At 36.7% G+C, this 16,812-nt stretch overlaps 1 protein-coding gene across 5 annotated transcripts in view; it reads right to left on the bottom strand.

The window, feature by feature from the left end:
• The window catches only part of CSDE1 (cold shock domain containing E1), a 29,166-nt gene that overhangs the window by 11,162 nt on the left and 1,192 nt on the right, over positions 1-16,812 (bottom strand). For 2 of the 5 annotated variants that reach the window (XM_082369121.1, XM_082369124.1), the window contains 9 exons: positions 9,607-9,753; positions 7,761-7,959; positions 6,643-6,752; positions 6,149-6,241; positions 5,430-5,527; positions 2,569-2,650; positions 2,104-2,232; positions 1,858-1,983; positions 1,000-1,212 (listed from right to left, as the gene is read on the bottom strand). In XM_082369121.1, coding sequence (XP_082225247.1) covers positions 1,000-1,212; positions 1,858-1,983; positions 2,104-2,232; positions 2,569-2,650; positions 5,430-5,527; positions 6,149-6,241; positions 6,643-6,752; positions 7,761-7,959; positions 9,607-9,744 — 1,188 coding nt within the window. In that variant the 5' untranslated portion in view covers positions 9,745-9,753. Of the gene's footprint in view, positions 1-999; positions 1,213-1,857; positions 1,984-2,103; positions 2,233-2,568; positions 2,651-5,429; positions 5,528-6,148; positions 6,242-6,642; positions 6,753-7,760; positions 7,960-9,606; positions 9,754-16,812 lie in introns of those variants that run through there. The other 3 variants (XM_082369122.1, XM_082369123.1, XM_082369125.1) reach the window with 3 other exon arrangements.

Below are 16,812 nucleotides of genomic sequence, written 5' to 3'. Positions count from 1 at the left end.
AGATTTAGGTCTGAAAAATAAAATATATGAAGTTCTATCCTCATGTTTTTTTCCTTCATACTAAATTATCAGCTCTGTAAGGGCATTATATCCAGAGTAACTGGCACATGGCAAGTACTGAAATACTTACTAAAATACAATTATCAACCCACCAATGACTTACATATTGCATATTTACATATTACAGAGACGATTATTCTATAATCAGTTTTGAATATAGCCTAAACAATACTGACATTTAATCCTTGCTATACCCTGATGGTAAGCAAGCTATTCAACAATGTACTCCATGCTGTAAAGCAAAACAGATCTAAGAAACTAAACATGCATTAAAGTTTAAAGCACATTGCAAATGTCAAACAAGATCAGTTCTCCTAACAGTTAAAAAGTTTCAAGAAACTTAAATTTTCATTGAATGTATCCAGTTCTACTGACAACACTGAGTTATACTGTAGATGTTATGACTCCAAACAGAAGTAAATGTAAATTACACCTGATAAAGTTAATTCACGAAAACTTGTAAAATATGTTTCGGCAACAATTCTGGCATCTATCATTTCCAGACATATATTCGCTGAAAAGAATTTGCAAAGTCCTGCTGTAAAAACGAAAGAAACAAAACCTACTTTGTTTAACCTAGTGTTTACTAAACATTTTATGGAACAGTCTGGAAAGATCTACTTTCTACAATGATGAACTTAAATCTTCTCAGTCTTCATATTTAAGGGCCAGAAAATCACTGACTCTCAAAAGACCTTAGAAATCATCCTCTCAGATTTTAATTCTAAAATTTTCTCACATCTATTTCAAGGTAACTGGCAGAGCTAAGTGTCAAACCCAGATTGACTCAAGTGACTGTGTTCTCAATCACCTTAATAAGGTAATTGCCCAATACTGTCAAAACTCAAAGAATGTTCAATACCATATTACAAACTTGACTATAACATTGCCCTGCTGCCTCCAAGACTGGGTACGTATCTAATAATATCCAACACTTACCATTTCTCTGGCTTCATTAGTGAACTGAAATGTATTTGATAGAACTTCTATGTTGGTTGCTCGTTCTAATTTGTCACGACGGTCTGTTGAAATATTAAACCTAACATGGTCACCTTCCAGCAGGGTCACCTTGGATTTCGTATCTTTGTCTCCAAAGGGAAGTTCTTTAGGAATCACAAAATCAACTTTGATGCGTCCTGGCAATGGGTCATTCTGATGAAAAGGAAAAACTATTTTAGCTGGAGATTTCTCACCCTTCCTAGTTCTAAGTCAAACAAGAACACACAGCAAACCCATGTTATTTATAACAGCTCCCTAAAGGAAAAAAAGGTGCTGATAACGTAAGTCCAATTTGAAAGGTTTGTGTTCTATGGTCACATGACACAACCATAAAATCATGATACTGCAATTAAGATCCTGCACTCTGATACTGAGAGATTTTATTTAAGGAAAAGAATTTCAGTCTTTTATGTTCTACATTTCCTTAGCAATGACACCACTGGTCTCATCTCTTCACCCTACCCCACCCCCACCCACCAACAACAGGAAAAAAAACCAAACTGGGATGCACGCACGCACACATGAATTTTTTCCCAATCTAACCAGCATTTTTTTTGCCCCCTTCTCCATATCACCCAGTTTAAAAAAACAAAAAAACAAAAAAAAAACGAAAAGAAAAACATATTCATGGATGTACTGATGGTTTCTCATTTAGTTTAATTACACACATTAAATACTTAATTGCTCCACTGTCACAAAATTACATTAATTGAAAGTAATGAAACTTCTGTATACCATACCGTATTATTCTATTACTGATGAGGCATAAGATGACTCTTCTGAAAAAACACTATTTACCTGGTTTTTACTGGGTACTTTTGGGATTACTTTGGTTACAGTTCCTTCAAAATGTTCAATGCTGATATCTTCAAAAATGACTGTTCCTTGAGGCAATAGTCTGACATCTGTTGCAACTTCTTTACCCTAGATCAGAAGGGAGTGGAGAGGGCGAGGGGAACCATGTCACTTTAAGTGTTTCCTAAAATTTTAACTCACTACTTATCTTAAAAGAAGGCCAAAGATCAAGTTATTCAACTATCTTACATTTCTGTCCTTGATTGTGAATTCCACGTCATCTCCAGGCTGCAAGGTTTCTAAGTCACCCTTAAATTCACTATAGTGAAAGAATATCTCCTTTACAATATCACCTCTTTCAATAAAGCCAAACGCATCCTAAAGCCAAACAAATATGAAGAAACAGCAGGAATATTATGTACTATTCAGTGCACATATTTATGATTACAATTTACAATCAATAAGCCTTTTCATAAAATTATACGCCAGTGGAAACAATATTACTTGTTAAAGTCTAATATTAATATCATCAATTAAATGGCCCATTTTAAAGAACATAATTAGTAACCAAGGAATTTTAAGAAATTACTTCTGACGTTAACAATTAAATATTTTTAAAGGAAAGATAAAGAGGAAAAACAAAAGGCTTGGGTTTGAAAGACTTAAAGCGGTCAAAGAAAAAACTAAAGTTTCTCAAATATGATCGACACTTACCTTCATGGCACAAACTACTCCCTGACAGCGAGCTTGTTTCTTTTTCAACAGCATAATATTACGAGCACTTACAGCACCAGTACTAGAACAAAAGAATCGGGTGGGGACGGTGGGGACCAAAGAGGGGTGAAAAATGCATTGGCTTGGTTAGACATGATGAGTTTAGAGAAACAATAAACTAGTTTTCTGAGGCCTCAAGAATTCTGTATCATCAGTAATATAAGGTTTTATAATACATAATCCTTTTCATATGGCTTCATATGCAAAGGAGTTTTGCGCAAACTCCCTAGCCTTTTAAATTGGGCACACATACATGTCATCGTTTCTCTCTCAGACTGCTGAAATAAGGCCACAAATTGGTTGCAACCAGATGGGGAATGCTAAAGTTTTAGAAAGGCCATTATATGAACAAACACTGACTAGGTATTATATGCTGCAAACAAAGGTACAGGGAATAAAGAGATAAATAAGAGATGGTCCTGTTTGCAATGAATACTGAATTTAGTAGCTATCCCATCAATTATTTCTGATTAAACAGTCATAAAAGAAACATGAGTAAATGCAGTGATTATAGGAGATATTTGCTATGCTTTAGAAAAGTGACGTTCAGGACTTCCCTGGTGGCCCAGTGGTTAAGAAACCGCCTGCCAATGCAGGGTACAGGGGTTCGAGCCCTGGTCCAGGAAGATCCCACATGCCATGGAGCAACTAAGCCCGTGTGCCACAACTACTGAAGCCCACGAGCCTAGAGCCCGTGCTCTGCAACGAGAGAAGCCACTGCAATGAGAAGCCCGCCACTGCAACGAAGACCCAACACAGCCATAAATAAATAAATTTAATTAAAAAAAAAAAAGGTGACGTTCACCTCCACTGAAAACAGACATCACATATTGCTATAGCAGCAATGTAAATCAGATTTCGTTTTAAAGATGGCACATACAGTGTAAGATGTAATAGTGTTTGTTGGTGTTGTTTATAAGATCTGCAGACCAACTAATTACTTCCCTTAATTCTTCATGGACAAATTGTCACCCAATTGTGCTTTTTTTATTTCAAAAATTTAACAGACTAACAAAGACACTGGAAAAATCCTATTTGCTCTTACAACTTACTACAGTGAAAAGGCTTTATTTAGAGCCAGACTGGGATTCAAACATCAATTTAAAAGCTGTATGACTTTAGGCAAGTTACTTTATGAGAACATACCTCATTTTACAGATGAAGAAACTTACCAGATGAGGCTGTTCTGAGGATTAACAACTGTACATAAAATATTTAGTACAAGTTCTTAGCACATTCAAGAACTTATTAAGATTAAATAAAGCCCTTTCATTGGCTCCCCATCCACCTCAAACTCAAGCCCTATTCCCAAGTTTCCTAACTTGACATTAAATTGAGGCCTCAGACTAGCACTACTAGTATCAATCTACAACTCAATTCGATTCCTTCTAGTCTGACAAGAGGTAACGTTCAAGGCTAATAATTCTGCACACTCTTGGGACTTTTCTTTCTGTACTGCCATTCAAAGTCCATTCCCAGCACTTTCTCCTGTTTTTAACTTCCTTCTGTACTTGTATCTGTTTCTCCCACTCCAAAATAAAAATAATCATCCCTGGGCTTTCTTAACTACACTTTCCTTAACTGCTTATGCCAATGAATTCAACAGCTCTATCTCCTGCCCCTAACTAGCTTGTTCAGATCTATATATGCAACTACATATTCAATATCTTCCCCCACAGACACCTCAAATTCAAAATGCCAAAATAAGCACAATTCTTCTCCCACCCTTAATACTTTCTGCTGTACCTCCTTAGTCCAGTTAATGGTATCATTATCTGCCCAGTAGCCCAAGCCAGAAAAATAGCATTTGGGACTCCCCTTCCCTTAGTTCTAATACACACCTCTATCTAAAAAGTTATAAAACTTCGTGATTTTATCTTCTCAATGTGACTTGACTTTTTTTTTTTTTTTTTAAAGTATTTATTTATTTATTTATGGCTGTGTTGGGTGGGTCTTCGTTTCTGTGCGAGGGCTTTCTCTAGTTGTGGCAAGCGGGGGCCACTCTTCATCGCAGTGCGCGGGCCTTTCACTATCGCGGCCTCTCTTGTTGCGGAGCACAGGCTCCAGACGCGCAGGCTCAGTAATTGTGGCTCACGGGCCTACTTGCTCCGCGGCATGTGCGATCCTCCCAGACCAGGGCTTGAACCCGTGTCCCCTGCATTGGCAGGCAGATTCTCAACCACTGCGCCACCAGGGAAGCCCTGACTTGACTTTTATACCCAAACACCCCTGGCCTGTCTATACTAGACCCTCATCTTTCATATTCTCATAACTCTGCCTCTAGTCTATAGCATCCCTACTCTCCGAAAGCCTACCATCTCCACCACTTCCAACAATAGAAACCAATCACACTTCCCCATTTAAAATCCTTCAAAGACACCTGTGACTAATGAATAAAGTTCAAACTTCATCTTTCCATGATCCAGTCAATTCAATCAACTCCAACTTTTGGCCTCTTCCCCCAAATGATACTTCCTCTATCCAGAATGTTTTTCTCATCTCCCTAGTGACTTCCTCGTCTTAAAGCTTACCTCAAGCACTGCTGCTATGGCAAAACCTTCACTGATCTCTAGAATAGTTCCTTGAAAGTTCTGACCATGTTTTAATTATGCTCCTATCTCTGACACCCTGCATAGTGCCTGTCATAGAACTGACGCTCAAATGCTTAGCTGATGAATAAAAGTTTAAAAGATCATGAAAATTATCCAGATTTACAAGTTAGGTTTTTGACTTGCTTCAAATTTATTGTAAAAGGAAAAAAAAAAAAAAACAAACCACTTAGGTGGGAAAAAAGAACTTACTGTTTATTGTTATCAATTACAAAGTTTATTTTATCTCCAGTTTCCAGCTGAACGTTCCCTTCAACATCTTCAGGGGTGTAAGTCAGATAAAACACTTCCTGTGAATTAATAAGTTATTATTACTATACTGGCAGGATGCATGTTCAGTGTATACTGTGATTTACTTTGTTAAATACTTCTTAAACTGGCATTTAAAGCCAAATTTCTTAAAATTAAATGCCTTTTGACAAGTACATAGTTTATTCACATAAACACACTTCCCCTCCAAGGTGCTGATGACTTCTGCGAGTCCACAGCTGAGCAGCAATCCAACTTCAAAAAGCTTACACACGTGGAAGCATTTGCCCAGAGGCTGTAGTTACATCTCAAAAAAAACAATTTTTATATAAGGCATTCCAAACAAAAAAGCTGAGTTAGTGCTTAAAAGGAACCAGAAAAAAGATCCCCTCCCACAACCCCCAAAAAAAGCGAGTAAAAGAAGCATTTTACCTTAATGTTCTAACTAAGGTCACACTTGGGCAAGCTAAGACACTTGGAAGTCCTATGGATTTTTTTCTTTTTAGATTTTTTGATAATGCTGCACTCGAAGCCTCTTCAAAACCAAATTTTAAACTGATTTTTATCAACTGCAGCTTACGTTTTCTATTTTGAATTTTAAAGTACGCTTATAGATCACATGGTGGATCAGGCAAAGGTTTAAGAAAAATACACAAGTTTACCCCATTACGTTCGTAGCATACACTCCCTGTTGGACTCTGACCCGGGGCAGCTGGAGATTTACTCTCTAAGTTGTGAGGAACAGCGCACACAACCTACCAGTCAAAAAAAAAAAAATTTCCATTGCTAATCATTTCAGGAGCAGCACTGTGCAATATAAACTGAATTTTAATATCCTCTATACTATACAAAGGGATACATTTTAATATGATCCACAAGAGGATGTCATGCTGCCAAGTTTCAAACTTACAGTACATAAGCTGACTGTAAGTACAGACTTAGGGTTATATATAAAAACCCAAATTGAGTCTTGACCGAATTTTTATTTCAGGTCAAGAAATGCCAGTGCTTCTGATATAATTTTAAAATAGTAACTTTTATATACTATAGCTCTCTTGCGTGCAAACTGAGGAGATGGGGAGAATCTTCCTTTTCTAATGTGAAAGATATGCAAATGCAGGGCCCTAAGAAAACATAAAGCATCTAAGTCACTAACTTGTCCATTAATTCGTTCTTCAGGGAGGATTTCTTGTTTTATCTTCACCAGTTTAACAGCGATGGGTTTCCCAGTCCGCCGGTCAGATGATACTTCAAATTCAACATCATCTAAAACAAAGAGAGTGTTGTGTTTGTTGGACTAATTTTGGCAAAGTGGTATCTCACTTTCAAGCTAAACTTAATGAGGTATTTGAGTTTCCTTAGACTGGTGATTCTTAAAGTGTGGTCCCTGGACCAACAGCAGCATCACCTGGAGTGTAGCAGAAATGCAAATTCCCAGGCCCTACTCCAGACCTACTCCAAAACAAATTCTGGGCATCACGTACAGCAATCTGTGTTTTAACAAGCCTTGTAGGTAATTCTGATACACACTAATGTTTCAGAACCACTGCTTTAGACTAAGCTAGCCATATCTTAGTTTTCATGGCACCTGCACATACTACAAATGACGCAATGTAATGATGAGATTTGGCAAGCTTCCCCCCTCACCCCCAAAATCCCTCTATACCCTGAGTTTCTTCATCTGTAAAATCAGGATTAACCAAAATAACACTCTCATACAGTTTAGAGTATTTGGTATGCCAAATATTCATGTAACTATTGTTCTCTTTTCTCAAAGATATTTAAAAAAAACACAGAGACCTTGTAACTTCAGTCCTTTAATAAGCCACACATTTTCACATGTGAAAGTAATTTCTGTGTTGTCAGCCAAAATGAATTCCCACATAGTCCAAGTGGTGACATTGTAAGAGTTATTTCTTTCAGGTACTACTCAAACTAGTACCTGGCAAAATAATTAAAACTAACATTATAAAGTTTAAAATTTTCACCGGCTTAAAATCTAATATATAGCCAAACAGTCATTATTGGGGGAATAACAATTAAATATACCAAGTGTCTATTTAAAAAATATTCAAAGATATCTTTTAATCAATTACTCTTTCATCCCTCAAAAAGACTACCACCACAACAGAAGTCAGGATTCTGCTAATTTATATAAACAAACTTCAGTAATTGGTACAATTAAAAGGCCAAAAGCATAATACTGTCATGAGTAAGTTGATATGCAAGATAAATTTGTGATTAGTTTTATAAAAAGGAGAATGAACAGATTACCTCCTACTTTTAAGTCCTGCAGGTTGCCATTATACTGTGAACAGTGGAAGAAAAGTCTAGCTTGACGTTCTGAACACTGAATAAATCCATAAGAGGTTAGCAGTTTTTCAATAACCCCAGTTTCACGCAGTGCTGCTGAAGTACCATTGGGGTACCCATTATGCCCATTGTTGTGGAGAAGATTTGGATCAAAGCTCATCTGTTTTAAAAAAAGAAAGAACTCAATACATATAGATCTGTATATTACCTCCATAGCTTACTAAGTCTGATTAACAAATCACTGAATTTTTAACATAAAAAGGCAAAGAAAATAAAGGTAAACCAAATAAAGGGAAGATTATGTGTTTTTATTACTGAAATGTTAATTTAGCTAATAAAACATTTCAGAGGAAGTAATTCAAATTATTTTGGGGGAACTGCCTCAATTTATGCTAGAATTTTCACTTACCAAACAAATAGAATTTGTGGAGTTTAAATATTAAGATAAAGTAACTACATAAGTAAAAGTTGCCTTTACATTAACTCTAAATTACTAAAACAACAATATCAGAACAAAGGTAACTACTATTCAAGAGATGGAAACCCAAACTACCAAGACATTTCATTAAATTTATTAATACTTATTTTGAAACGTAAATAGAAACCTTGATGCTATTTGGTAAGCCGTGCATCTTGAAGGCAATTATTTAAGTTAGTAGAGATTAAAACAATAAAAGAAACTTTCCATGCAATACTTATTTCAAACTAGAAAATGCATGCAGATGCTCAGGTCCTTTAATGGAAGATGACTCAAAACAATGAGTTAGAAAGCAAGTTTTCTAAGAACTCCGACAACAAAAGCTCTTGAATCCTAAAAATCTTCAATCACTTCACAGGTACAATTAAATCTTTTCACCTGTTTCAGACACTGAAATCTCTAAATACTGTCATTTGTTTCTATGGTCAGATAAAGCAAAATAAAACATTCTTTAGTGAACAGAAGGGCTATTTAAATGCAATGAACTGGGACCTATTTAATCATCAGATACTGTCTATAACATTGGATATTTCATTTTATTTAAATGAAGCATGAAATAGGACAAAATCCCTTGGAAAGGTTAGGTCTATAATTGATTTACTATAGCAACATATCCACATCTTTACACGTAGTTTTAGACCCTTTCATTGAAAATTTGACTTATAAGCATTTTAAATTTAACGTTGGGCAAGTAAAAAAATTTTTCATCAGAAAAAAAAGATGACTGAAATTCTAGAAAGATAAACCCAAGTTTTAAGTAGTTAAACACTGGGTGGCATAGCCAAATCATGCAAATCAAAGCCATCACATCTGTAGGTGGTTAAGTTCTAATTCATTCATGCTAGACACTGTTTTGTGTCGGATGTATACTAACTCATTTAATTTTTACAAAAGCCCATGAGGAAGTAATATTGTCCCCATTTTACCAATGATGAAACAGACATTCAGATTAAATGACTTGCCAAAGTCAAATGACAGAGGAGTTGAACCAAGAAGGTCTACCTCTACAATACTGACTCGAAACTAGGGCTTCTCTAACTGAAGTTACCCAGTGATCTGGTTAAAATACAAAATCTGATTCAGCGGCTGGGGTTTGAGATTCTTCACGTCTAACAAGCTCCCAAGGTGATACTAATACTTCTGATTCTTGGACACACTTTGAGTAGCAAGGCCTAAACTACTAAACTTACCTTTCAAGATTCAAGGTGAAGGAAATACTTAGGGAAGTTAGAAAGTGAGTTTGCAGGGTATTTCAATCAAACTGAGTGGCCCTTCTTAGTCATGCTCAACACAAAGAAAAAAGCGGGGATGACTACTTCCCTGACTTACAGATCTCTGATATGTGGGGGTCCTCTTTTGTTTTTTAGTCCCAGATGAGGTAGAAGATGAAGATAAAGGTAAAGAAAGTGAAGGAGGGGCTGTAGGAGGGGGATGAGGATCTGATGACACAGTAAAAACGTTCTCCATCTCAAACAGCTGTGATAACATAGCACAATGTTTACAACTATGATCAATAACAATTTAACACACATTTGACAGTCAACCTGTGTATCTTTACATTTATCATTAAGTTACTTTAGCAAAATATAATTCATTTAATCAGATTTCTATCAACAAAATAAATTATAGCATTAACATTAAACGGTCAAACTGAAATGTATTTTTTAAAGCACTTACTTAACCCCTAATCCATAACATTTACAATTTTAAAAATGCCATATGGACTCTGGTGGTTGCTACAGCAAGACAACTGAGCCCAACTTCTTCTCAATGTCCCACAACTTTACACAGAATCCAATATTCTCAATCACTTGTCTCCCTCAAGTAGGGTACACACAGGATAATCTAATGGGGTGTAGGAAGAAAATATCTGAACTAGAATATATATATTTGGCCAGAGATAAAAACTAGCTTTTACAAATGGTTATTATGTATTTATAGAAGAGGCCTTGCTGAGTTGATATGTCAGGTCATATCACATGTCATACATTACTTAAGTATTCTGAGGAAAGTGGAGAACCTCACAAAAGATTGACAGTGAAGCCCTCGTTCATTTACTTTCAGCATATTAAAGTTTACATCTCTCCAATTAAGTGTACATATTTAGCTATCTAGTTTAACTAAACTGCCCTCACAAATAGACAAACTGTTGAAAAAGATTCCCACAGAAGAATCTTAGAAGATAATGCTAATAAAGCAAGCAAAGGCAGAGAACTGGAAGCCAACACTTCTAATCCTAGTATTAGTTCTTGTACCTCCACATTATGAAACAAATGACCATCTAATGAGATCTGACAAGTCTGACAAAACATTAAGATCAAGACTATGATACAGACTTATACCAGTATCAATAAAACATAAAATGCATACTGTCCCTCAGATATTAATTCATGACAGTATAAAGTTTTTAAATTAAACACTTATAAACTAAGCATCCAGATATATATATTTCTAGTGGAGTTGCAAAGTTTCTAAACTGTTAACAGGTACACTATCTTCACAATATTGCTTATTTCACCTTTGTCCTATTTGTACCACTGCTTCACAATGCAAATGGAGGAATATAATCACACAATTTATAAATATATACACGTACATATTGACCATACATGCTCTTCTTGTTAAACAGTATGATCAAATTAATTTGAAGACCACTATTCCACCATCACTGACTTAGATCATGACTTTCAAGCTGTGCTTTTTTCACATTTAGACTAGTTCTTATCACCATACAAGTAAGAACGCAATGATACGATCTGTAATACACAGGCCAGGAAGCTGCAAAAACCACATTCTCAAGTCTCCAGTCCTAGTAGTCCTAGTTGAAGGTGAGAGGTAAGACTCATGTTCTTCTCACCCTAAGGGAAAATGAACCAGAATGAGAAGGGATTAGAGCTATTATTTCTTTCTAAGACTAAACTGTTCCCCAACAAGCGTACTGGAATTTAGGCTATATTGCTCATCTCATCTCACCTTTAGATGTGCACATCAAAACAGAATTGAGGGCTTCCCTGGTGGCGCAGTGGTTGGGAGTCCGCCTGCCAATGCAGGGGACACGGGTTCGAGCCCTGGTCCGGGAGGATCCCACATGCCGTGGAGCAGCTGAGCCCATGTGCCACAACCACTGAGCCTGCGCTCTAGAGCCCGCGAGCCACAACTACTGAGCCCACGTGCCGCAACTACTGAAGCCCATGCACCTAGAGCCCGTGCTCCGCAACAAGAGAGGCCACCGCAATGAGAGTCCCGCGCACCGCAGTGGAGAGTGGCCCCCTGCTCGCCGCAACTAGAGAAAGCCCAGCAACAAAGACCCAAGGCAGCCAAAATAAATAAATAAATAAAATGAATTAAAAAACTAAAAAAAAAAAAACAAATCAGAATTGAAACAGAACCTCTCCTTTCTCCTAGCACCTTTCCTGACTTAAGTATTTTTCTCTTGCCTTTATCTGATTTGAGGGCTACTTTTTTTAAAAGGGAAACCCATACATCACTCAAGCAACTTTAGATAAGACAGTATGTTAACCCTTAAAAGAATTCCTAATAGTTCAGCTAAATTTTTTAAAAACCAGCACCATCAAAACTTTAAAGAAGCACCATTAAATAAAATGGATGTTCCTTAAAAAACAAAACAAACAAAACCACCAATTACGTAAAAAGAGAAATCGAATGGAAAAAGTAGACAGCTCAACAACAGATGCTTGTTTATAAAAAATTAACATAAAGACAACATCAAAAAAAGGGGGGTGGTGGTGAACCAGTATGTAAATGTTACTTGGCTTTTTTTTAAATGGGGGAAAATCAATTTAGTTGCTCATCTCACAGCATACAAAAAATATATTCTACATGAACTGTGTTAAATGCCTTAACAAATATTAAATAAAAATGTATGCATTTATAAAGTTTTTGGAAGGGGGGACTTTCTAGGCTCAAAGTCAATAGATAAAAACGCCAAGGGAAAGGATCAATATTTGATTACATAAAAAGTATAAGCTTTTATACTCAAACCTAAAGAGAACAAACACAAATGTAAATATATGAGTGTATCATTAAAGAATTTAAGCAAATCAATAAGAATTAAACTACCAGAATATAAAGCTCTATGAGAGCAGGGGCTTTTTGTTCAAAGCTAAATCCCTAGTGTTAGACAGTGCTTGGCACATAGTAAGCACTCATTTGCTGAATTATGGAAAGACATTAAAACAAGTAAGTCTTAAAAGATCATTCATTAAACACAAAACATATGAACTTCAATTCTGGCAAGCAAAAATTTAGATAAAACAAAATTATTCATTTATCAAACTATCGATGGTAAAAGATTAAAAAAATTGAGAAAGTAGGTCAAGAACAACATGCTAATATATTTTCATGGTGGCAAACAGGTGCAACCTTTCTGAAATACAGTTTAACCACAAGTACCAAAATGTGGAGGTGCTTTCCTTAATAATTCCACTGCAGGAAACCTATCCTGGGGAAATGTGAAATGTGGACAAGGCTTTACGCACAAATGTGTTCATTAAAATGTTTTAATAACAAATTCCCAGAAACAATCTAAAGTTTCATAGTAATTTATATAATGACAAAAATATTTCTATAATATGATTTTAACTGTATTTTAAAAAGGAAAGACCAGGAAAGTCTACTTCAATACTCAAAGGCAATGTAACACTTCGATGGTGTTTTAAGTACACAGAGCTAAAAATGGTAAATGGGAACAGAACTCAGTACTCACTCCATGGCTCACATTCTTAACCACTGCTTTATACGCTAAACCAGAACTCGAATGCCTACAATGCATCAGCACTGTTCTAGGTTCTACATGTATAGTAGTGAACACAGCACACGAATATCCCCAACACCAAGTTTAGACTTTCTACTCTTTTCTATGTATTTGTTTTTAATCAGAAAGTCATTAACGGGACTTCCCTGGTGGCGCAGTGGTCAAGAATCCTCCTGCCAATGCAGGGGACACGGGTTCGACCTCTAGTGCAAGAATATTCCCACATGCTGCGGAGCAACTAAGCCCGCGCTCCGCAACGAGAAGCCATCGCAATGAGAAGCCCGCGCACTGCAACGAAGAGTAGCCCCTGCTCGCCGCTCGCCGTAACTAGAGAAAGCTCATGCGCAGCAACGAAGACCCAAACGCGGCCCAAAAAAATTTTAAAAAATCATTAACAATGATTTTTTTTTTTTTTAAAAAAAGGAGAACTGGAAAGAATCACAGGTCAAATTTAAACTTCACCTCTAATTCAAGAAATCAACTAAAGTTCCCTAAAGAACACAGAACTAGAATCAAAAGACTGGCTTTTAGTCTTGCTTCTCATACTTTTTAAAACTTCTCTGGGATTGTTTCCGCGGATGTAAAATGATGGCCTACGTGATTTCCAAATTCCCTTGGGAGGCGGGGAAAAAAAATCATAATTCTGTGCTCCGTAATTTCTTCTTGCAACATCTGAGTTGTTTTCCCCCCCTTTTTCCTAACCTAGTCTGCTTGGCTCCCACTGAAAAGGAATTAGTTTAGAAAAGGCAACCTATTTCACTGTATGACAGTTTTAGAAAATGACTTTTCTTAATCTAAACATATTTCCCCTTAACTTCCTTTGCTCCTTTCAGTTTTCGGAATGCAACTGTTTTTCAGACTAATTGCTATCTTCTGGGTATGTTCTAAATTATTATTCACTGAAGTACATTTCACTACTATTCTTACTGTACCCTGACCAATATATAGAAAGCACTGAGTGATTATGTTTCTTGATTCTGTAGACTAAAGTTTGAGTAACTTTATATAACTAAAAAAAAAAAAAACACAAAACTCTATTACTCCTTAATAAATTAGTAAAATCAGATTTTCTCCTTTTAGTACTTGTATAACTGATTTTTTGTTACTAAAGAAAAAACCAATCTAATGCTTTTAAATTTCTTTTCTTAGTTAACCTGGAGTTCCAATTTATAGGGATAATTTTAAATTATTAGCCTTTGTAATCTGTCTTTTAAGCATTCTGTGTCCTTCCTTAATACCCACCTCACAGGGTTGTGGGGATGGTCAGGGTTAGTTACTTCATACAAAAAGCCTGGAATGGTGCTTAGTACAGAGCACACACGTAACTACTTACTACTAAATATTTTTTAAAAGTAGAGCAAGAATAGAATCTGGCAGCACACATATGGAGACCTCTCTGAAAATCAGTCCATTAGTCAAAGCCTTTTAACGCTTATAATCCAATCTATATTCCATACTGACCACTATGCTATCAAGAGATATTCTGTCAAATCTCCTTATTGAAACATCTTATTTTTTATTTGTTTGCTCCTGGATTTTTGCTAGGGATGGAGAGCAGGCTCCAAAGTTCGCACACCTGACTTTGAAAATCAATCAAGACATTTACAGTTCCTGACCACAGGCCTCCACACCCCTAGCCAAGTTACCCTGTTATCTTCTCATTCACCTGGGGTTTTAGTTTTCTTTTAATGTTCCTAGCTTTGCTTTCCTTCTTGTCACCTTAAACTGTCTTTGATCAAAATACTCATCAAAACAATCCATGTCTATCTTTACATGACAAACTTCTTATACGCCTTATTCATTGATTTTTTTTTTTTAATTTATTTTATTTATATATTTTTGGCTGCGTTGGGTCTTCGTTGCTGCTTGTGGGCATTCTCTAGTTGCAGCGAGCGGGGGCTACTCCCTGTTGCGGTGCATGGACTTCTCATTGCGGTGGCGTCTCTTGTTGCAGAGCATGGGCTCTAAGCGCACGGGCTTCAGTAGTTGTGGCTCGTGGGCTCTAGAGCACAGGCTCAGTAGCTGTGGCACACAGGCTCAGTTGCTCCGCAGCATGTGGGATCTTCCTGGCCCAGGGCTCGAACCTGTGTTCCCTGCATTGGCAGGCAGATTCTTAACCACTGCGCCACCAGGGAAGCCCTCATTGATATTTTTTAAGGCCAATCCCACTCAATATTTTTATTCATTCCTAATTATGTACTACTTTTACTGTTTTTTACAAAGGCTCTTTTAAAATCTGTGGTTCTCAGATGTAGAGAACAAACTTATAGGTACCAAGGAGGGAAGGGGCGGGGTGGGATGAATTGGAAGACTGGGACTGACATATATACACTACTATGTATAAAATAAATAACTAATGAGAACCTACTGTATGGCACAGGGAACTCTACTCAATGCTCTGTGGTGACCTAAATGGGATGGAAATCTAAAAAAGGGTGGATATATGTATATGTATGACTGATTCACTTTGCTGTACAGCAAGAAACTAATATAACATTGTAAAACAACTATGCTCCAATAAATATTAAAGTAAAAAAATAAATAAAAACAAAATCTGTGGTTCTACTGCATTACCAAATCTGTCTCCTTAGCTGCACTCGTTTTAAATGGAATAATTCACAACTGTACAATCAGAACATGTTTCACTGTCAATAACCCCCCAACTGTTATTTTTCTGTTTGTAAATATGTGAATTAATCTATATAACTTAACTTTTGACAGCTATGCATGCATTTACACATTAAAAATGTTCATGTAGCAGATGATGGCTTTCTCTCACAATGGTCTGCGATGCCACTGTGGCCAGTATCAATAATGCCAATGGCTCAGCTGATGCCAGGAGGAGCAGGGAGCGGCTTTTGAGCTTAGGCTTGCTGAGAAGTTCGATGACTAAACTGGGATCTTCTAGGACAGGTTGTCAACAGCCCTCCCCTAGTCACCCTGTCTTGTTTCCTTACAGATTTGCTTCCCCCCACCTCCACCTCCACCCCCACCCCCACCCCCGGGGCGGGGGGGGGGGGATGTTCCTGTAGTAAACTAATACTCAGAATACAAAGATTAGGCTAAACAAAAAGCATTTCTACTTTAAATCCACCTCTACAATTCATGTCAATGCAATGAAAGCTGTAGCATCTAATCTTTTACCCTTCTGAATAGTAACGACAGAGCTGTACAATTTCAATCCCCATTATTTTATCTAACCCAGCACAATTGGTACCAATCTAAAATTATTTTTTAAAAAATCAGATGAGGTAGGAAGAAACAAACAAAAAAAGCAAATAATACAATAACCTTCATACTGAGTAATTACATGTCTGTTTATGGATAATTTAAATAAATTGGCGTTACTGGTAGTTTTAAATTAAGGAATAATTCTGGTCCACAGTAAGGTCATTACCACAGCCAGGTCCTCAACCTTTAAATAAACTGGAGATAAAGGCCCACTGCTTCTTGTAATGGTGATGAAGCTTTTATAGGACAACAACCTAGGAGTGGTCTGTTTTCATTCCCCGTCTCATTTGATCAATGAAGCGTTTTACAAAAGGATTACCACCCAGTTCTTGAAATTCTCTTCCTTGGCATTCCTACCTGGACTACCTATTTCTTTCAACATTCTCTTCTTTGGCACTTCTTCCTTTATTACCTATAAAGTAACGACTCCTTTCTGAATTTCAAGCCTTTATTTCTGCTGATTTTAGAAACTCTAGAAACGAAAGATTAAAAAGGAACAATTGCCCGTCACAATCTTACCTCCCCCAAAC

This window comes from Balaenoptera borealis, assembly GCF_965194805.1.
Source record: "Balaenoptera borealis genome assembly, chromosome: 1".
Classification (NCBI taxonomy): domain Eukaryota; kingdom Metazoa; phylum Chordata; class Mammalia; order Artiodactyla; family Balaenopteridae; genus Balaenoptera; species Balaenoptera borealis.
The sequence above is the reverse complement of the archived record's forward strand: the minus strand, read 5'-3'. Positions and strand labels throughout refer to the sequence as shown.